The 21,567-nt window shown below is 42.0% G+C and overlaps 1 protein-coding gene across 1 annotated transcript; it reads right to left on the reverse strand.

Moving 5' to 3' along the window:
- Nucleotides 1-774: 774 nt before the first annotated feature.
- SERPINB5 (serpin family B member 5) lies at nt 775-9,848 on the reverse strand. Its single transcript, XM_008492603.1, has 6 exons — nt 9,675-9,848; nt 7,415-7,552; nt 6,307-6,424; nt 3,834-3,976; nt 2,209-2,376; nt 775-1,167 (listed from the first exon to the last, which is right to left on the reverse strand). The coding sequence occupies exons 1-6, from the start codon at nt 9,846-9,848 to the stop codon at nt 775-777; spliced, it is 1,134 nt and encodes a 377-aa protein (XP_008490825.1).
- Nucleotides 9,849-21,567: the final 11,719 nt, after the last annotated feature.

The raw sequence follows: 21,567 nt of genomic DNA on the forward strand, positions 1-21,567 counted from the left end.
CCCTCTTCTGTGTCTGAAGGGCAGTGAGTCAAAAAATCCCATGCAGCAGAGTCCAACTTTCCCAATTTATGAACTGATGCAGCTTGGTGCCAAAGAGTCTTTGAAGTATACATTTTGTCACCATGACTGGGACTACATCCATAGGTTATGGTGCAGCTCCCGTTTCACAGACACAAACCCTGATATTATCCTGAATTGTCTAGCTACACTGCAGAGCTTGGGCACTGCTTCACTGGGCACAGGCAGGGTCAGGTTGGGCACCACGGACCACCTGAGTGTAGGCAGGTACAAGGGAAGGGCTATCTCACCACATGTCCACATTTTCCCCTTCTAGGTAGGAGGAATCCACGGAGTGTGAGTCATGATAGAGCGTGGTTTGGCTAGGGAGAAGGAGTGTAGCTCTTCCTCCCAGAGCCATTTCCAGCTCCTGGTTTGTGTAAACCAGGCTCTCAGTTCACTTCATTTTGAGAAAAAGGTGTCACACAGGAACGAAGTATACTTGTTGCTGAGGTTGGGATACTTCTCAGTAAAATATGATGTGTTCTTCACAGTGGGTATCCTTCAGCTTAAGGGGATGAAACATAAGGAGATAAACTAGTTGTGCTGCATATGTAGAGTACATTATATTTCCCAGCTGATACCGGAACCTCTTAGATTTCCTTTCAAAGGTGATAGTCAGAATGCCAAGCTTTACAGGAACACACACCACCATAAATGTAATTATGCTATTTCATCATGAATGAAAGGGGAACATGAATGAAAGGAAGTTCCTGCTTAAGGGGAACAGAATCGACCGGAGAGAATCACATTGCGAGTTTTGTTGTGTCTAAACAGAAAGATAAATGGGTGGTCAGCTTTAAATTCGTCTTTGTGCTGCAGAATCCGATATCCTGGTACTTCTCGGGACTCGCCACCTTGTTCATTTACTTCCAAAGAGACTTTGTGGATGATCTTTGACAAAACCACACCTTTTGTCTCACACATCTCAGAGAAATCTGATGCACTCTCGTTGAAGACATTTGTCATTCCCAGGCTTTCCAGAAGTGGCTTCAGGTCATAATCACCTTCCATGCTAAACTTTGGAAGAAATACATTCACTTTGGTGTTGGCCATCATGCTGGGATTGGTCCACTGTAATAATGTCTCAGGGGTGAGTGCCTTTTCCAGCTGAAGACATAAAGGGACAAAGAAAATTAATGATCAGTCCAAGGAAAAAAGAAAAAAAAAAAAAAAGACCATTCCTGAATCCCACTCCTACCAAGCCCCCAGAAAGATAAATTCCTAAAGGCAACCTTTGTTTTTGAATTCACAACAGTAGCATTCAGGGCTAACATACTCTCTGCTATACTGATGCAAGTATGATTTAATCCATAAGACAGGCCTCTGGAGCAACTCCACTCTATGTGCATGCTCTGACTATTAGCCCCTTGCAAGCTTTTGGTCTGCAATCACCTCAACAACCATATGAAGGGAGCTGAAAAGACAGTCTCTACCTAGGTTACACCCAGCCAGCTGGGAGGTCCAAAATTCTTGATCCCTGACCCTACAGGTAATTAAATTGTTGGTATTTGGGACAGAAGAAGACTCAAAATCCAGAGCCTGGTCTCAATCAAACATGCAGGTGTTTGAGCAACTTTTTAAAAACTAGCAAGTGAAGAGGCAGAATTTGGGGCCACAACGAATTGGTATCAGGAAAGGCCTCTTGCATTTTAAGATTAAAATTTTAAGAATTTAAGATTTTAAGAACTTAGAGAAGAGTAAGACCTCAGTAAAATAAGTCATGGTGACATGTCAACTGGAAAAAATGAGGACACCAGGCAAGATAAAGAAAGTCAGCACTACTGGGTACCCAGTAAGTATGATTTTAAGCACTTTACTATAGCTTCTTACTTAAGATGAAAACTATTCTGGGGGGTCCAGATTTTCAAATGATGCCCCAGGGCATCATGGGCACCTTCTGTACTTTACGTTGTTTTCTCTGCATGCCCTGTCTAAAACAAAGTCTTGCTCGCAACCTCACACTTGGGCACGGTGGAAACAATGGTGTCACAAACATGGGATCATAATGAGAAGGCAAATTCACAGGAAACTTAGGTTTTGTTTCCTTCTATGTAGCACGTAATTAACAAGAACTTCTCATCAGCATTCAGCATTGTAAGTGGCTGTTTCCAAAGTAAGCATTATGATAATTCTATTTTCTTCTCTCACCTGCTCCAAGCCAGTGGTCTCATCTTCAATCTCTTTGGGCAGCAGAATGAGCATGCTTATATGTTTGTTAAGGCACGGGAGCTCGAGGATGGAAACATTTAATTCTTTTACATAACCCAGGCAAAAAGTAGCTTCCAGATTCATCATTTGCACTGGTTTAGTCTCCGTCTGCAAAACACAGAGGGAACCATCTAGCATTCTTTTTAATTCATAAATAAGGTGGCAAGAGAGGAAAGTTTTTCAGATTGCGTGGAAGTGGTACATTGAGTTACCATCAGAGAATCTGTTTTCTATCATAGGTAATAAAACCAGCAGTAAGAAACCCTATTGGCTTTTTACAATAGGCAGCTTTCCAAAGGAAAGTGGAACAGAATTCTGCTTAATACCATAACAACATATTGGGGATGTGTCTTAAAAGAGAAATTTACCAAGTATAGGTGGCACTTCATGCCAGTTTCACTGAGTGCTACAAACTATACTGTCTGCAGGGTATCATAATGTGTCAAGCACACATCACATCTCAGCAGGTAAGGTCAAGCTACTGATATGAATAGCTGATATTTCTGTTCAGGAGATGAAACAGAACAAGGACGAAATTTCAGGCTTATCTAAATTCTTTGTCTTTGCTTTTCATGAATGAAAAAAACAGAATTCTTTACTTCTGTTTTACAAATGAAGATTTATGAACTGTTCTGTTCACCTGGAAGCTGATGTAAAATTCAAATTCAGTAGAAAAATGTAACTTTGGGGAAAAAAATACAAAACTCAAGATGTTTCACTGAAATCTTTTAGTCTTCTTTGTATAATTTTAGAAACTTTCTTAGCTGAAACTGTTGGCTGATGTGATAATTTATATAATATTTTCAGTGAAACTGAAACTCCAACTTTTCTCACAAATATATGTATGTATGTATGTATGTATTTGCAGTATCATCTCTTTATCTCACAGATGTTGCTCAGCTTTATATCTTAGTTGAAAGCTGTCTGATCACAATATTAATGACTGGACACAGAATCTTCAAAGCCATGGCTGCTGCACTCGCTTGGGCCTTGTGGCTAAACAGGGCTGATATCCAGAGGGCTCCAGTCCTGAGCGTGATGGAAAAAAGGGAGATTGATGTGGGGATCCCTGAAGAGGAAAGCACAGGGCCAGGCACTCACAGAGATACAGACAGACTCAAAGAGACCCCATGGGTGGAGGTGTTTTACTGGCTCTGTGACCACAGGAAATTTATATTTTGTGCTTCATCTCTGCTGATTTTGGGATGCAGCCACCAGTACAGGCTGCAGTCTCTTGGGAGGAGCTGCTCATGAGAATGTGCATCTTCATGTAGGCAATGACTGCTTCTAATCACTTGTACTCAGCTCCTGTTGTCTAAATACACTGACAGGACAGCTTGTTTTCAGACTGAGTCTTTGAAAGATGGATATGAAAGCACCAGCAAAGTTTTAAACAACATGACAGCAAACTGGTTTAGAGGCTTTTGCAACAGCATATAGGTTTAGTTAGAGTCTAGGAATGCCATGGCAATAATTTCCCATTTTCTCTTGTTGGGATTTCTTATCTCAAATTTTGCATTTTCTTGAGCAGAACCAGTAGTCTGTTGGATTTTTTCAGAACATACCTTGTTGACTTTAAAGGGACATTCTTTGATCTCTGCCTCTGGAAACTTCTTCATCCAGTTTGTGACAAAATAAGCTGCATTAACTAGGAGGATCTGAGTCTGCTCACTTACGCTGTTCTCATTCAAAATACTCTCCATTTTACCTGTGAACAAGTTTAAGATACATTATCAGTATATCAATTGCTGCAACTGAATATGGAAACATTTCACTGAATTAAAATATTTGTGTCCTGCACCTCACAGAAAAAAAGGTTTTGAAATCACTTGCTTAAAATTGCAGCTCAACGTTTCAAATGAGATTTGGGATCAAGATCTTTGAAATCACATGTTTTCTTGGATCATGTATCATGGAAAAAAAATATGCCTACTGCCTTTGTTTAGTACCTTAAAGAAGGTACCAGATTTTCAGTGAAAGCCAAGAGATGTAAGAAAAAAAAGCACTTGTCATGTGGAGGGCCAGATTTGGAGAAGTTCCAGATTAGCAGCTATTCTTTTCTAGAGTGAAACATAAGAATAAACTAACCAGAATAACAAGCACTGCTCTGATTAATACTGCTACAGACTTCAAAAACAGTATGAAAATGTGTCTTCCTCCTGGCTCTGTTTTAGACCTGCTGAAGCACTATCTTAAAAGAAACTGAATCCAGAGCACTGGATTCAGAGGCAAGTCCTGACTTCATGCATGAATTGCACAGGCAAGGTAAGGTCCTTCCACATGCCACCTCTGCCAGCTTGGGCAGGACCAGACATGAGGAACTCATTGGATGGTCCCATCCAGAGGGTAATGGTCAGTGGCTCAGTGTCCATATGGACATTGGTCACAAGTGGCTTCCCTCAGGGATCCATATTGGGACCACTGCTGTTTAATGCCTACATCAATGATAGTGACAGTGGGACTGAGTGCATCCTCAACAAGTCTGCAGATGACAACAAGATGAGTGGTGAGGTGACACACCTGGGGAATGGGGTGCCATCCAGAGGGACCCAGACAAGATTGAGAACTGAGCCTCCCAGAACTTCACGAGGTCCAACAAGACCAAGTGCAAGGTCCTGCACCTGAGTAAATGCAATCCCTAGTATGAATATAGTCTGTGGGATTAAGGGATTGAGAGCAGTCCTGCAGAAAAGGAATTGGTGGTTCTGGTGGATGAAAATCTGGGCATGAGCTGGCAGTGTGCACTTGCAGCCCAGAAAGCCAACAGTATCCTGGGCTGAATCAAAAGAAGTGTGGCCAGCAGGCTAAGGGAGGTGACTCTCCCTATTTTCTCCATTCTTGTGATACCAAACCTGCACTACTTGGTCCAGTTTGGGTCTCCTCAGTATGAGAAAACCATGGGCCTGTTGGAGCAGTTCCAGAGGAGGACCATAAAAATGATTAGAGGGTTGGAGCACCTCACCTATTGAGGACAGGCTGAGAGAGTTGGGATTGCTCAGCTTAGAGAAGTGACACCTTATTTGCATCACTCCAGTACCTGAAGGGGGCTTATAAGAAAGGTGGGGACAAACTTTTTAGCGGGGCCTGTTGCAAGAGAACAAGGGGTAATGCTTTTAAAGCAAAAGAGGGTAGATTTAGGTTAGACATAAGGAAGATATTTTTTACAGTGAAGGTGGAACAGGTTGCACAGAGAGGTGGTAGAAGCCTCGTAGCTGGAAACATTCAAGGCCAGGTTGGTTGGGGCTCTAAGCAACCTGAACTAGTTGAAGATTGCACTAGATGGCCTTTCATGGTCTCATTGTGCATGTTTTCGTATTTGTACCACAAGAGGGCAACAGGCAGCAAACGACCTCACAGGTTCCTGTTCAAAGGCTGCAATCAGGGTCCGGTTATGGCTGGGCCAGGACCAAACCTCTGCCCTCCCTCAGACTGGGCAGGATCTGGGTCTGTCCTGCCTGGGCATCCTCAGGGTCACTGATGTGCATCACTTGTGACTCAGGCCAGCAGCTGGTGGCTCAGCTGGTGGGAAAAGTGTCCACAGTTCCCTTTCTGCAGGAAGATATCTCCAAATAAGAGGCACACATCTGCTTATGGCACCCTTGCTGGGAAAAGCCCCAAAGTCACTGAACTGAGCTATTTATTAAGAGCCTGAAATTCAGAGTCCAGTGAATACTTCCAAATGGAATGAAACTTTTAAAGGAAACCCGAGCCTTGGGAAGATGCATTGAAGTCAGATGTTTGTGAAGCTCCATAGCCAGGAGCTTCTCCCAACCTGTCCTGCCCAAGTCAAATGTCAGCAGCCTTCCCCAAGGCTAATGCAAAGTCAGCCTCAGTTTTCTGCCTTCACAAATGCTGCAGTATTGCAATTAGTGATTTCAAAAGAGGCTGACATGGCTAACCCTCATGAATCCAAATAACAGGTCCCATTGCTTTCACTATGTATTTATTTCTAAAAGCATTAGTAAAGAGGTGTCACGAGGACAAAGATCTCTTCCTTAAAAGTGGTCAACAGTGTCTCTAATGTTAACCTGGACTCACCATCAGTTAGCTCTGAAAGAGACTTGTTGATCTTCTGTCGGGTTTCTTCAGTTTTTTCTTTAAACTCCACTAATTCCAGTTCAGAAGGAAAAGGCCTTTTTGTGGAGTTCACAAAGTCCTGAAAAGCAAAAGGTCCCAAAGTCATCCCATGATAAATGCCATCTGCTCTATGGCTTGTTACACAGCATGCAACATTAGCAACCCAAGCTTCACCATGGGGTAGCTGGGAACTTTATTATTGTGGACATCTATGAAATAACAGCCAGTGACAGCCAGAATGCACAGCTGCATTCAACACATCACTCCCAGGGGTGTCTTTAGTCCACAGGTATTACTTCAGCAGCTAAATTTGATACTGCAAAACTGAGAATGTTGCCAGAGTTCAAAAGGGTAAAATAACCCCCAGGCTAGACCTGGGTAAGAGAAAGGACTGAGATAAAGGCCATGGGCTGCTCACATCATGTCTATCCTCCCCAAAAGAGATGTTTATAGCTGTGGGGAGGTAGTAGAGGATGAACAGCAGGCAATCTGATCATAGTAATATTTAGCATAGTGAGAGTTCTCTGTAACATCACTTCCAGGCTGATGATGCTCTTGCCTGGGGCCATTTCAAAAAAAATAAATAAAATTCTCACATATCTGCAAGGTCCACAAGTTATAAAGGCAAACACCACCTTCCTTATTTGTGTTGTTTCAATAGCCAGGCTTCTGCCTTCTCAGACAGGTTAGGAGGAAAACTACAGCTTATGCAGTACTTACTTGGGTGTGAGAACTGGACATACATTTATGCTATTGCTTATACTTACAGTGCAAAGACCTTGATGTGGCATAGAATTTATATTGCATTTGAAACTTAACTGATCCTACTAACCTAAAGTATATTATGAAAGAATTACAAATGTTGTAATAGTTGCATCGCCTGGGGTTAAGGAGAACACTCACTCTCCTACTAACTTTTATGGTAACAGAGAATATTAGGTTGTTCATCATCTGAAACTAGTCAAATAAAAGCCAAAAGTGAGAGAATTTATTTTAAATAACATTGAAGCCTGCACCATAACTTGTCCACATGCTGACCAAGACAGTGGGGCTTTTCTGCAGTACTTACTGTGGTAGGATTAAGGGACTTGTCTACAAAGAGACGTTTGACCATTTTCAGTGCAAAGAAAGAGCTGAGTTTGGAAACATCTGAAGTTACTGTTTGGAACCCAAAAGAAACATCTTTGACATCTTGCAAATGGAGTACCTGTTAAATGAACACAATAAATTCATAACCATCTTTTTTATTCATTATTTAAACATTCCTAACAGCTTAGCAAAAACAAGGCTAGTTTGTGCTGGTGCTGTGGCTTTTCATATTTCAGCTAAAAACACAGCCTCTTGCTGTTGTTACTCAAAAATCTCTTATTCATTTGACATCCTCACATAAATCTAAACACTTGATCGCACCAGAACTCTACCCAAAAGTGTTTCTTTCCTGTGAGCAGTCTGAAGAAATCAATAGACTTGTTCATGGAGGTTATGTGGCTTAGCTGATTAAAACTCTGCAGTAGAGTGTCATAATGTTTTCACCAAAATTACATTCCTGTCGAAAAACTGGCCCTCTCCCCTGTATTAAGCTTCTCCGTGAGGCATATCAGGTGCTAGTGACCTTCTTTCAGCTTTGTCCCTCACTCCTGCTCTTTATCCCCAAACACATCAGGACTCCACAAACACAACAAACTGCTGCTCAGCCTTAGCCACCCCTCCATGCTCTGCCCTCTCCTTGCTCAGCGGGAGCAGAAAGAAATAAGGTCCCCAGGACAGAGCACCAGCACATCTCATAGCCAGATTTAGTGTTTATTTCCTCAGAAGCAACTTCTTCAATTTATTTTATTTTCCTCCAATGCTTTCATTCCTTCACTTGTTCAGTGTAGAAAGCTTCTATGCATGGAAACCACATTTAGGGAGAAAGCTACGCTACTGCAGATTTTCTGCCTGGGAGAACTTTTGGCACAAGTTTGTAACTAATATTTCAGAGTGAGATTGTCAATGTGGCTCTTTTTGTATCTAGGATTAAAAACCCAAGCATGAACACAGAAGCAGGCAAAAGTTAGAATAGACATGGAAAATAGGAGGTACTACATCTAAACGCATACCAAGTTCTCAGTATCTGTAGTCAGCACTTTTTCTATGCTGCTTGAGAAATATGAAACATAAACACACCTGTGTAACAGAACTTCATTTGTGGATATGTACGCTAACTTATTATGGGATGGTTCAAAGCAAATTGCAGACACAAGTGAAAACAAAATGAAGGGCAGGTTAATATTTTGAACTCTCCCATTAAAAAGACACGAGCTGAATTTTGAAATCATGAGAAAGCAGTGAGATGTCATTTAAATTAAAAAAAAAAAACATCTAAATTGGAAAAATCCACAATGCCTAAAAGATCTTCATGGATGCAGTGCTGTGTAGCTCTGTGAACAGCAGCACAAGACTCACTGTAATCTGTGGCATGAGTGGGGTCACAGGAGGCTGTGCTTGGGGATTCCTTCAGTGAATGAGGAAGCACAGAGAGGAATTCCCAGAGGAAGGAAAATATATTCAATATGTAGAAATTCCTTCAGAGGAAGGTGATAACCAGCATATAAATGCACACTGAATTTGCTTCTTATTCACCTCTAGACAACTGCAGAAACCATGGGCACTGGAAGGAAAAGGATGTATGCAGATCTCTGTTTTCCAGAAGGCAGCAGAAGAGGCAGCAAGGCTGGCTCCCTGCATCACAGAGTGAGCTTGATAAACTGATTGCAGCATCTCTGCCACCCTGCATTGTGGCGTTGAAAACCCCTTGAACACCATGAGGTGCCTGAAAGGTGAAACATTCCTGTTGTGCCCTCTTCTACTGCCTTAGTCTCCCCTTAGCTGTATAGCAGGAGACAAGGGGAATGTCAGTGACAGGGCTGCTAAGCATATTTGCTACTGACAGATAACAGCAAAATTCTCTCCTATTTTATACAGCTTAGGAATTCTTGAACAATGAAAAAAAAACAATTATCCATCACTATCCATCATTATCTCAACTATGACTTGCAGACACAGTCAACCCTATGCTAAAAGGAGACAAGAATCTAATGCAGCTGTTGAGGATTCTGCCCCTTCCAAATTTGAGAAAGCTCTTTCTTTGTGCTAGATTTTCAACCTCTTTTGCTGTGTGCAGCCACGGAGCATGGAACTGTTCAGGAATTTCAGATGTTTTGCAGCCTGATTTATAAGGGAACTACATGTCCTGTAGAATATTAATAAGAAAAAATAAGAAAATTAATAAGAAAAAATAAGAAAGCCACATAATTTTGCAGCCACAGAACAGGATGCTGATGGCTTACCTGTTTCATCTGGTCTGCAGTATCACCTTTCGTAGCTTTGTATGCCAGGGCCAGAGATGTTGAGGTACAGAGTGGGGCAAAAATAATATTGGCTGTTTTGTCCTTCTCACATAGTTTTTTGAACACATCAACTGCAAAGGCAGTGTTTGCTAGTTGCAGAGCATCCATCGTCATCCTGAAACAGAAAGAGAGATGACTCAGAGTGTAATTCCAGCTTCTGCTGTGGTGGGGCTGGGTCAGAATAGTGAAGGACTCTGAAGACTGGAGAGTTGGAACCAACAGGAAGAGGAGAGGAGAGGAGAGGAGAGGAGAGGAGAGGAGAGGAGAGGAGAGGAGAGGAGAGGAGAGGAGAGGAGAGGAGAGGAGAGGAGAGGAGAGGAGAGGAGAGGAGAGGAGAGGAGAGGAGAGGAGAGGAGAGGAGAGGAGAGGAGAGGAGAGGAGAGGAGAGGAGAGGAGAGGAGAGGAGAGGAGAGGAGAGGAGAGGAGAGGAGAGGAGAGGAGAGGAGAGGAGAGGAGAGGAGAGGAACTCTGAACACTCAGCTTCAGAACTCAGATCTTCCGAGAATCATAAAAGGTCTCATCCATGTCCAACCACGGAAATGCAAAGCATTCAGTAAAAGTCATTATCTTCAAGTTTTCATCTTCAAGTTATTATCTTCAAGTGACAAATGGCTATGCCATGTGTTACATGCAGATGGTATTAGCAGAAGCACTTGGGGAAATTTTGCTAGGTCAGGTTAACCCATGCATATTGATTCATTTTGCATCACATATTAATTTAATTTCTTAATTGATACTCTCAAAAACTTACGCCAACTTATAAGGTACTTTGCTTATGTGCCAGGCTCTTCTGGCTCTGAGTCAGGCCTTCAATAGTCTCATAACTTTCCCTGTCTCTGTGGATAATCATTAAAGCTTTAGCTTTGGTACAGGTACTTCCTCTAAGAGATTCTCCCCATACTCCCTGGACTGGCTAGAAGTCTGCCAAAAGCTGTCTGGTCCTGTAGGTTAAGATTGTCCTAAAAACTTAAAGGAGGACTCCTAAATAAATACTACTGTGTGCCCACTCACCTACACTTCAATTTTTTGCTAGCAAATGTTTTCCTAGCCATCCTTAATAACTGCACTTGCCACAGGGTTGTTAGATAATCTGTGCAGTCAGGAATGAGACTGGTGACACTCAAAGGACAGTGGCTGCAGTCCATGCTACAGGAAAGCCAGGCAGTATTCCCATCTTCTAGGCTGCATCACATACTTAGAACTGCACTTTGGTTTAAGCACAATTGTGTAGATTCACACTAACAAGTGTAAAGCACAGAATTTCAGTCAATAGCACAAATCCGGCTTTAGATCAGCAAGCACACAGAAGACAACCCCTTTGGCATATTGAATTTGACACTACTCTGTCCCTGATATCACATATCCCTAAAAGAAAGGCAGTCTATGAAAACTGGTGTATAATGATGCTAAGCATCTCCATCAAAACCATTGACAGCCACAGAAAGGAAATGGAAAAGATGAGTACTGGGAAAGACTTTAAAGGCCTAAGGTTTCACACAGAACCTAAAAGATGTCATCAGCATTTGCTCTCTATAGGAAAAATGGCTAAATAGTAGAATAAGTATGGTCCTATTCATCCTATTACAAAAAGGGAAGTCAGTTATTTCTTACAATGGTGGGAGGTTTGCTAATCTTTTGAAAAACACCCTAAGGACAGGGATTTTTCTCCACTTATGGACTACTTAATACTGCAACCTCAAACATTTCTTTACCTAGTTCATATCATTTGCATTCCAGCCAGGAAAGATCCCACAGAGTGAGAGTAGCAAGGTATGAGAAGAAAGAAAGTGAAGAGGGAATATATGGGCAAGGGAACTGTAAGTAACATAAGGTACCTTTCTTGACCATTTTCAGTTTGGGAAGGGATTTTAAATGAGAACAATCTCTTATTTGAGTGCATGTGTCAAACTTAGCTGAACATCTGACACCATTGTACAGAGATACCATGGAGCAACTGTGGTATTTGTCATTAGTGAATGACTTCCAAATAATCTGTGGTTATTTATACATTTTTCTGGGATTGACAGAATGGGTGAATAATTTGCTTGTGACACAGCAAACAGTCTGATTTACTTGTAAGGCCTTTTTGATTAGAGAAAATATTTTACAAAATAAATTTCTCTTTTCATTTTCATTAATTTATACATGTTCTTGGGTCTATTTGGGAAGTCAAATGGCTTATTTGGCAGCTGAGATTTTTGGAGGCAAAAAGAGGCTGTATAAAAGATTACTGAAATGCATGGCACAATCTAATTAAATTTAAAAAATGTATATGCTGGCATAAAACCACAGCTTTTTAAATCCATGTTAGAAAAGCTCACCTAACCAGCACTGCACACTGCACTCTCACAAAATGTTCTGACTGTTGGCATTGGCAACAAAATATTTGCAAACAAACCTCCTCCTACTGGAAATAATAAATAATTTTTTTTTTTCTCAAGGAAGGGAAACATTAGATATATATTACTTAAGAAAGTTATCCCTGTAGTGAAATGAGGCAACCAGGTGCCACTAATTGCCAGGGAGTGAGCATGAGCTTGTGTCAAGCCCACCTGTGCCTGATTAGGCTGGGCCCCCACTGCGCATGGGGGGGGGGGGGGGGGGGGGGGGGGGGGGGGGCAATAAAAGGGGCTCATGCTCACTCCCTGGCAATTAGTGGCACCTGGTTGCCTCATTTCACTACATATCCCCACATAAAAACAGAGAGGAATATGCTTTGGAACATCCAGAGGCTTTTCCAGATCCTGAATTTGAATGGGTCTGGCTGGACCTGTCCATTTTCCAGCCATATGCTCCAAGCATTGCTCATCAGCTGCTTGGTAGATGGAGTGAATCCATGTGAGATCCCTGTTTTACAGCATCAGCAGGCATCCAGCTGATGGCAGAGTGAGGTTCAGGAAATATATCTCAGAGTGCAAAGGGAGAGCTAAGTGCAAGCCCAGCACTGCAACCCTTTGTCTTATTTACGTAGTCACAATTTCTCATGCATGAAAGTAATTACCAGAAAAGTCAAGCTTGCCAGAAACCATGGGCTCAGCACACACACCTTCAAAGAGGAGAGCTTTGAGAAAAGCAGTAGCAAAAGACAGTTAAAACAAATTTGAAAAAACAAGACTCCTGCCCAGGGAGTAACTTGGAGCAAGAGAGACAAAGGAGCAAATGGAACATCATCCTTCAAAATGCTTCTCTGCTGTTGCTCATCCCAGACATGCACCTCTGTGCCTGTGCATGTCTCAAATAAACTCCCTTGCACAGGCAACCTATCTCATCTTTCCCACTAACTCAGCTAATCACACATGAACACACAATACATGCATCTACTCCATCTTCTCTCTCCTACCCTCCCCCCCACAGCTAAAGTTTGAAGATCTGGGGCAAGTGCCACGTTTCCATGTATTTCCTACTGAGGAGATGATGGAAAATTACCCAGGTACGTGTCCTTCAACATCTGCCAACCTCAAGAAGAGAAACAGCACGGAGAATCTTGCAATGCAGAATGTGGCACGCAGTTCACCTGAAAAAAAATCTTATTTGCTACTGGGGCAGAACATCATTCTTTAGTGCTGGCTGGCTTGATTTTATTCTATTTAGGCCTCTAGATCTTCCTTACAGACTAAAAATCAAGACGTAGTCATGAACACTTAAAAACAGCTCTTGTGCCTTTCTAGCTTAATATTGCTAATGCTCTGCTGTCTTTCTAACATTAGTATTCCCAGTTTTATCACCAAACCTAGGGTGATTTTTAAGATGTTTATTTGTGAGTGCTACCTGTGTCCTGCTTCCTTGGGTTGCAGGAGATTCAGAGTAAGGAAATCAAACAGGAAATTCTGAAAAATTGAATCAAACTCTTCTTCATTATTCCAGTGAAAAGCTGTGCCACATCTCAGAAACTCTTATTTTCTCGTCTTATTGTTAACACTGACACTCTTCATGTGAGGTGATCTTCTGCAAAGATTCTATGTTACTTTTCAGTGAGGAAAATGGGAGTGAATTCATTAATGGTTAACCTTTTATTTGCCTTTTGCTCATTCAATAACTGCTGATACTCTCAAAGCTTCTTTTGTGCTGAGTGAAACAATTCCTGGTGGAGGCAAAGCTCTCCACAGAGGGCTCTATTCCCTCCCATTTCCTGCCCATAGCCTATCAAGGTCAGGCAGCCCAGCAGCCCCTTCTCTCTTTGGCCAGCTCCTTGCTGTTCCCCTGTGCTCCTTTACCCTGCTAAGCCACGACAAAAGGCATGGACTGCATTAAATACCACAAAACTTTGAATCCCATTAAAGCTTTCGGTGTCCCGAGCTGTGTGAGTCCAGTTCCAACCGAGTGAGAAGGGTTGAGCCTCGCGTCAAGAGGAAAGCCCATCAGCTCTGAGTCAGTAATCACAGAGAACCCTCAAACAGGGAGGAGTCAAAAAAACTGAAAATGAAATTTTAAAAGGCCTGCTAGATGGATTCTTGTTGAGTCCCTCCTTTCCCAGGGAAGCGGAACGTCAGCATTTCCAGAGAGGCCCGCGGCACTGGGGCACCTTCTAAGCACAGGCAGCCTCTGATCCACCCTGTTTTGCTTAAAACTCTGACTCTGCCACAGCGTTATGGAAACACTTTCAGATACAGAAGGGAGCTGAAAGGCTATAGAACCAGTTTTGAAAAGCCTGATATAAACTTGTTTATTGGTATAAGGCATCATTTTTGCTTAGTCACTCTTGAATGCAACAACAACAAAACCAAAAGACAATAACAAACAACAGAGGGGCTTTGCTTGCTATCTGCTTACTGAAAGAAAATCTAAATATAGCTTATCTTGTAAAAATATAATTAGGAGAAGAGTGATCTCTGTGTCGAACTTGTCTGTCTGACAAGTCAAGTTAGCTACATGGTACGAATAATCTGATAAACCAGAGCAAGTGTTTATTTTATTCTTGTCTCAGTTAAGCAGTCCCTGCAGGAGAACACAGCTGTGGCAGATACAGCATAGACAGCGTTTGCCATTCAGTGCTGGGACTGTTTACTGTGTTTATTGTGAGTGCCAGTGTTGCAGTGTCTCGAGTTCAAACAAACAAACAAGTAATATGAAAGAACCCACATGCATGCTTCACAGGTGAGGTGTTAACCTTTGAAACTAGCTCAAATATTTAACATGACCCCACTTCTGCTCCTGCTTAACAAGCACAAAATATAAAGTAAATAAAAGGCTTCTGTGAGCCTTTTTCGTTTTACTTCTGCACAAATGACAACTCTCTACCTGGGAGAATATCTGGCTGTGCAACAAGGATATGATTTCCTCTGAACAGATATTTCTTTGAGGAATGTAAGGCATCAGACTGGTGTGAGACCAGAGCGTCTCTTCTGGCTGGGGAAAAAGCACTGTCAGCAATACAGCAGAGAAAGCCACTCCAAGTAGGAAAGACAGAAATAAGCCACTCCAATATGCTTTGTTGCACCTCAGTAGCCAGTGAATTCTTCAAACTAAATGGTCACACTGAAAATATATTGGCGATTACTGGACCTAAGTTCCTGCTCTTCACTTTAAACAAGTGTGGATTACTCATTTGTTTAAGAACTTGGAGCAAAAAGAGCAGAGCGTACACACCTCTGCAGAGAATGAGAGGAATATTCCTCTGTAGCAGAGACCAAACAGTACAAATCCTACTTTGACACATAGAGCATTTTCATGGCATCATACACAACTCTTTTTTTCTGGTCTGGGGAAAGCCAATTGCAACAAACCACCATATTTTAATAACTCCTAACACCCTTTCTGTCTCACCTGCCCGATCCAGTTCACCACTTCGAATGAATCTTCGAGGGAAGAAATACAGCATGGCAAATGCAGCTATTTTCAGATGAAACCAAAACGCTGTAATTTGGGAAGGCTTTTCACACCTCCAATTGCACATATCTTTTTGCATACATTTCCTTATCCCACTCCCTCTACACGATTACGTTTCATGATGAAGACTTGTTGACTATTAGGTAGGCATCAGTTAGGTATCAGAGGATGAAAAAAGCTGTACTTACTTTGCAAGGCTATACTCCAGGTAAATGAATCAATGGAATGGGTACAGCACAAAGAAGTGGCTACCCGTGGCGAAACTGAGCAGAAGACTCTGATATCTTGCTTGCTCATTGACACCACTCCCACTTTCCCAACCTTAATTTGTGTGCGCACACACTCCCTTCCCTCTCACTCACTCTCGTTTTCTTCCCCCCCACTCCCCTCCCTCCTTAATCATTCTTCACAGCAACTCCTACTTTGGAGGAGTGAAATGATTCACACCAGAGCTGTCTTTGCCTGCCCAGGTACTGAAGACAACAACAAGCTCTGGCAGGAAAACAGCAGCCTTTGCATCTTGCCTTCAGCAAGCACAGTACAAAAGGCAGCAGGCAAGCATGAACGCGGGCTCCCAAGGAGAGGATGCCAGAGTGGATAAGCAATGGAAAGACCTTCTGAGCTAAAGCAGTGCTCCAAGTTACATTGGAATTGCTGCTATTTGCAGAAAAAAATTGTAGCTGTGAAAAGACACCCAGGAAGACAACCACAGCGTGTAGGTGTGGGTGGCTGGGCACTTTGCACCTGTAACTGCTTTAAGGCAGTGTCTTAACACTTTGTAAGAGTCATACATGTGTATTTCATTTTATTAAAAGCCCAAGGACAGACTGGAGTTAATGCTCAAGGAAAAATATCTGTCCTTCTAGTTAATGAGAGCTTCCTCCTGTAGACAGCCAAGCCCTCTGCAGGAGAGCAGCCTTCTCTGTTGCTAGCTGTTCCCAGAGGTGGTAGGGGTGTTCCCTACAGTCTCATCCTTTCACCTCCAGGTTAGGGATCTCATGTTGTACAGTCCACATTACTACTGATAAATATGATGCGGATGAGAGAAGAAAGTAAGAGGAAGAAGTGATGGTGCAGCCCACCAGGTCTATTTTTATTTGAAAGATGTACAAAGTCCTTAGCAAAGTAGGGGTGGCCTATCCCTGCTCCAGGCCATTCCCTGGTTGGGCAGCCAAGCCCCCCACAGCAGGGAACAGCAGCAAGTACCTCCTGGGAGACCATGGCTACACTTCAGTCCCCATGAGGACACCACAGGCACAGCTCAGGTTCACACCTCAGTAACCCCAGGTGGCCCTGTATGCTTTAGGCTACAAAAGGCAAATGCAAGACACTTGAGTTTGCTTTCAAGTTTGCAGTGCTGGTGTGTCCAGCTTCCCAAATGAAAGGGCTAGGAAACCAAGGGATGTGTTTTCACCGACATGGTGCCTCCTTGGTGACAGCTGTTATCTCCTGGAATGACACAGTCCTGTTTTGCTTTGAGCATAAATCACTCCACACCACAGCATCCTGATCAGCTCCTACCCCAAATTCCTTCTAAAAGGCTCCTAAGCTCTTATTACCCAAAGGAAATTATATTACTTTCTGCTGTGATGCAGATCGGGTTCCCCTTCCTTCATGACCAGACAGCAAATATAAAATGTGTATGCTTTGCCATGAGTGAATTCATAACAAAGACAGGGTGTGGATTTTTTTAAGCAATTAAAGCAAGATACAGGCCAGCTGGCTGAACTGTGCCATCTGGGCCGTCATTGTTATGTATCTAATTATGCTTTGTGAGAGAATTTTTTATGAAAATCCACAATAAATGTTGGCTGCCAGACTCTTCTCAGATGTCTGCAGGTGATCTAAAGCCAAACATTACCATCTCTGCAGGAGCAAACTTTGCTTCAGACCCAGCTCTGCCAGGTGTGACCACTTTGAAGTGGCTCAGGAGCTCCTGGATAAGCAGTAGGGAGGGGGACAACAGACAGCCAGTCTTGATGAAGACAGAACAACTCACCAGGTCCATTTCCTTGCTAGTGAAACCTGGGAAATACAGATGTAAGTAGAGGTGCCAGTTTCTTTTGGAGGCTGGGTAGTGGAAAAGGGAAAGGACTCTATTTTGCCAAGCCAGTGGTGTGCAAACATCCCGTACTCTTCACTGGATAGATAACTGCTCCTTGGTAGCTGAGGTCTGGCACTACAGAGATTTGCAGAATCCTCCAGCCTGACCTAGTTACTGCTGGGAAACTATTTCTGGCTGTGGTGCCATAAAGCTAATAAGCACTGCTGGGGTTGTGATGCTTTGAATGAAGGAGTTCACATGGGCACTGGTAACTGAGCAGCTCAGACAGCTGTCCTGCTTCCCCTGAGAATGGATATTTTGGGTTCATTTGCTGTTGTAGGTAATGTTAAACTAAATGGGTCTTCCAAGTAGCTTGTTATGCATATTTATGGGAATTCCTGACTTATGGCTGAGTCTTACTTAGAGCCCAGCCTGGAAGATGTGCAAAAGCAGAAGATGCTAACATGAAAAATAGAAAATGATTAACCTCAGGAAGTCGAGGTTTGCAAGGGACAAGACATGGAGCATTTATTTTCTGGTCCAGGAACACTCTTTCTCAGCCTGGCTGAATGTCAACAAGTTGCATCAGCTTCCCCCCCTCCAGCGTTTACCTTTCACTACACTAGTCTTGTTTAGTTTAATTTCAAAGTTGGTTTTTTTTTTTCAACACATACATATTATGACCTGTATTTCTATCACCAAGTTAAAAAAAGAATAGAATCAATAATAGGATTTTTTCTTATATAAAAAAAAAACCCACATCATTTTTAAGCCGCCTGTGAGTTTGGCATATTCTGTGATATTATCTCAGAAAACAAGGTAAATAAATAAGGTATAAACAATGGGGGCATGACATCAAGCACTTTGATTATTTAAATCTGAATCCTCACAACTCAGACAAGTTGAGTTTAATGACAAAGTACTATGAGAGCTTTTGTCCCTGCTCTTCCCCACCTTCCATAGCCAAAGGCAAAGCACAAACTGAAACCTTGCTGGACACTAGGAGCCCACAGTTACAGATGGGTGCCATCCCCAGTGAACCAGCAAACCAGACAGGCTTCATTGCAGAAGGGATACAACCAGCCAGGTGACTCTCCTGTTACTCAGCCTGCTCCCTGCCCTTCCTCCCCTCACCACTCCCTCTGAACATCTCCTAGGAACACTGTTCCTACATGCTGCTGGAAAGAAAACCAGATGCCTTCTCTCCTCTCTTTAAACAAGCTCAAGGAGGGGAGGGAACAGTACTGCTGCTCGACACAGCATGGAGAACTATTCCAACTGTTCCAGAGACTCAACGCATCCACTGCAGTCTTCTTTTTTCTTTCTTTTTCTTCCCCCAAACTCACTAATGCTCAGTGTGTGTCTGACTGCAGTGCTCTGTAGGCCACATGCCAAATCATCTACAAGTGGAACTGACTGTCAAACAGAACACACTGGTGCGTTCCTCCTACACTGCCAGTCACAAAACTTCTGATCAAGTTACAGCTTTCACAGCAAACTCTGGATCTTGCAAGAGAGACAGTGACAGAAGGTCATATGAGCACTTTGATTTTTATTCACTCTCTTACAATTTTAGCACAACTAGAACAATACAAATAGTAAGATGGCTCTGTAAACAAGTACACACAGAAGAACTTTTCATATTCCTCACATAACATGGGTCTAGATTACTATTTAGCAACAAGATTAAGATTAAGCCACAGTAAAAAAAAATTTTGTTTTCACAAGAAATGCTAGCAAAGGTCAGGCCTACAGTTATAAACCACAAGTTATTTTAAAATTAAAATAACACAATAATAAAGTGTTACTCTGTGGTTCAATTGAGAGAGATATCAACTGAAGAGTAATGAACTGTCTCTCTCTCTCTTTTCTTTCTTCCCAAGATGTTTTTGCTGACACACAAAAAGGATTATGTCACATAGTAACACACTGATTCAACATGTATGGCAGCAAAACAATTTTCTTCAGACAAGTTTTCTGATGTAGAAATATTACTCACCAGTGATTACTCCTATGGATAATAGTTCTAATAGACAGGAAATTAATTTCTCATACTTACATCTGTTCTTTTTTTTTTACATAAGTGAGGTCATTCTGGACTGGGGCATATATTTCAGAGGGAAAAAAATGAATAGGCAACCAAATAGCCGACAGCTTTCAGTGAGAACAAAGCCTTTAATGTGATGAATGGGAAATAAATGATCCCTTGTGCTGGAATCAGGTTGTTGGGGATCTAACTATTTTCCCTAAAGGTGTTGCTCCCAACACTTAGCAGCAGGAATAATTCTTGATGCAATACAAGTAAATGAGGTTAATAAAGAGACTTGACTGACTACTCAGAACAGTCTGTGAAAACAGCCTTGCAATGTGACTAGGAACTCAAAATAAAAGGGGAAATCCATATAAGTAAAAGAGACAAACGTCCCTGACACATTTTTTTGAAAATGTATGTTTTTCCCACTCTTCAAAGACTAAGAGACTAAGACTTTTGTTTCATATAACAAAAGCAGAGACAATGCTTCCAGTTAATTACTTCTCACTAAATCATCTCTGATCCATTTCTTCCTGGAAGAAAAAATTTCAATCATCCCTGTGTGCACTTCTGGTTCAAGGTTTAATCTCACAGAAACACAGATAATGCTCTTTACTTTATCACTGATGCATGCAGTTACTGCACCAGCTTCCTTTACCGGGCTGGATTGCTAAAACTCAACTGCCATACATTTGTCCCAGAAAAAATGCAAGCATGAATTTGTCATATTTCCTCAGGGTCTGGTTTTTTTTGGTTGTTTTTTTTTTTTTTTTTCATTTAGTGGTATGTTCAAATCCCTAGTGATATGAGCCACTCCCTAGAACTGTTTGGGTGAATGAATTCATATTATTGAAAGCATCTCATCACAGGAAGTTAATGAGGATGCTTTCTCTACCTATCCACAATTTACTGTGCTTGATTATATATCTGTGGAGGACCTCAACTAGTGAGTTATTCATAGCATGATAATCCATCAGTAAACTCATAACTGGGCATAGGTGCAATTTTAGAATTATCCTCCTTCATCTAGCCAAATAAAACCCGAATGGGGACAGGACTGCACCTAAGACTAGATCAATGGGGAAACTCTAAATAGAGAGATCATACTGACAGAAGATGAATTAGTAGAATTACCTTTTCCAAGAGAAGTAAAGGGACCAAGCAGCCCTCTCCCTCAGTCAGCAAACTCATTTTAACTGAGAGCTTCAGTAGTTTCTCAAAGGGATTATATGACATGTTCTGCCCACTGTAGCAGGACTCTGCCACATTTTGCCTCCCAGCTCTGTGCTTGTATCACTCCCTTAAAGTGTCTCCTGATAATGTATAGAGGAAGGGGTTATGAGAACTAGGGAATTTTTTCCCCCTCTGTCTTTTATCGATAGCCATCAGTAGATGAGTCACTTCTGTAATCCAAGTGGTTGAGTGTCTAGGTGACTAATGTGGGTGAAGGCATGTGCTTTCCCAGACTTGCTTAGTGCAGTTTCACAGCCTGAATATATGTGTATTAAAGTAAAATAAAAGCATAGAATCAATATTTGCTGAAGATTTCACTGGAAATGGGTGTGCCTTCACAGACTTCATTTTCTCCTGTTGCATGTTTTCAGAGGAGAAGAATGGAGTGAATGCCTTTATTTATCCCTGAATGCACCCAAAATGATGTGTGAACAAGTTAGTTCTTGCTTCTCCAGTTGCTATTTGGCAGACCTGTTCAAGACAACCGAATTGCAGTGTGCATTCTTACGCACTGCTTGAAGGAACACACCCTGCACACTGTCTCTATGATCAGTAAATTAATAAATTTTCCTCAAAAAAAGGTAAAAAACCCCAGCTAATTTCAACTAGTTAGTGCCCATGAAAACAAGGGAGCATGACATCCCATATCCCACTGTTGATTCAGCTCATAGGACCACTGCTGCAGAACTACTAGATTT

Source organism: Calypte anna, chromosome 2, assembly GCF_003957555.1.
Source record: "Calypte anna isolate BGI_N300 chromosome 2, bCalAnn1_v1.p, whole genome shotgun sequence".
In the NCBI taxonomy this organism is placed as follows: Eukaryota; Metazoa; Chordata; class Aves; order Apodiformes; family Trochilidae; genus Calypte; species Calypte anna.

Excerpts from the sequence above, each read along its gene's own strand:
- SERPINB5 (XM_008492603.1), bottom strand. The coding sequence starts at position 9,848 with ATGACGATGGATGCTCTGCAACTAGCAAACACTGCCTTTGCAGTTGAT. Across the intron at positions 7,553-9,674 it reads CTGCAGACCAGATGAAACAG|GTACTCCATTTGCAAGATGT; the intron begins GTAAGCCATCAG and ends TTCATTTAACAG. Across the intron at positions 3,977-6,306 it reads TCTTTCAGAGCTAACTGATG|GTAAAATGGAGAGTATTTTG; the intron begins GTGAGTCCAGGT and ends ACTTGTTCACAG.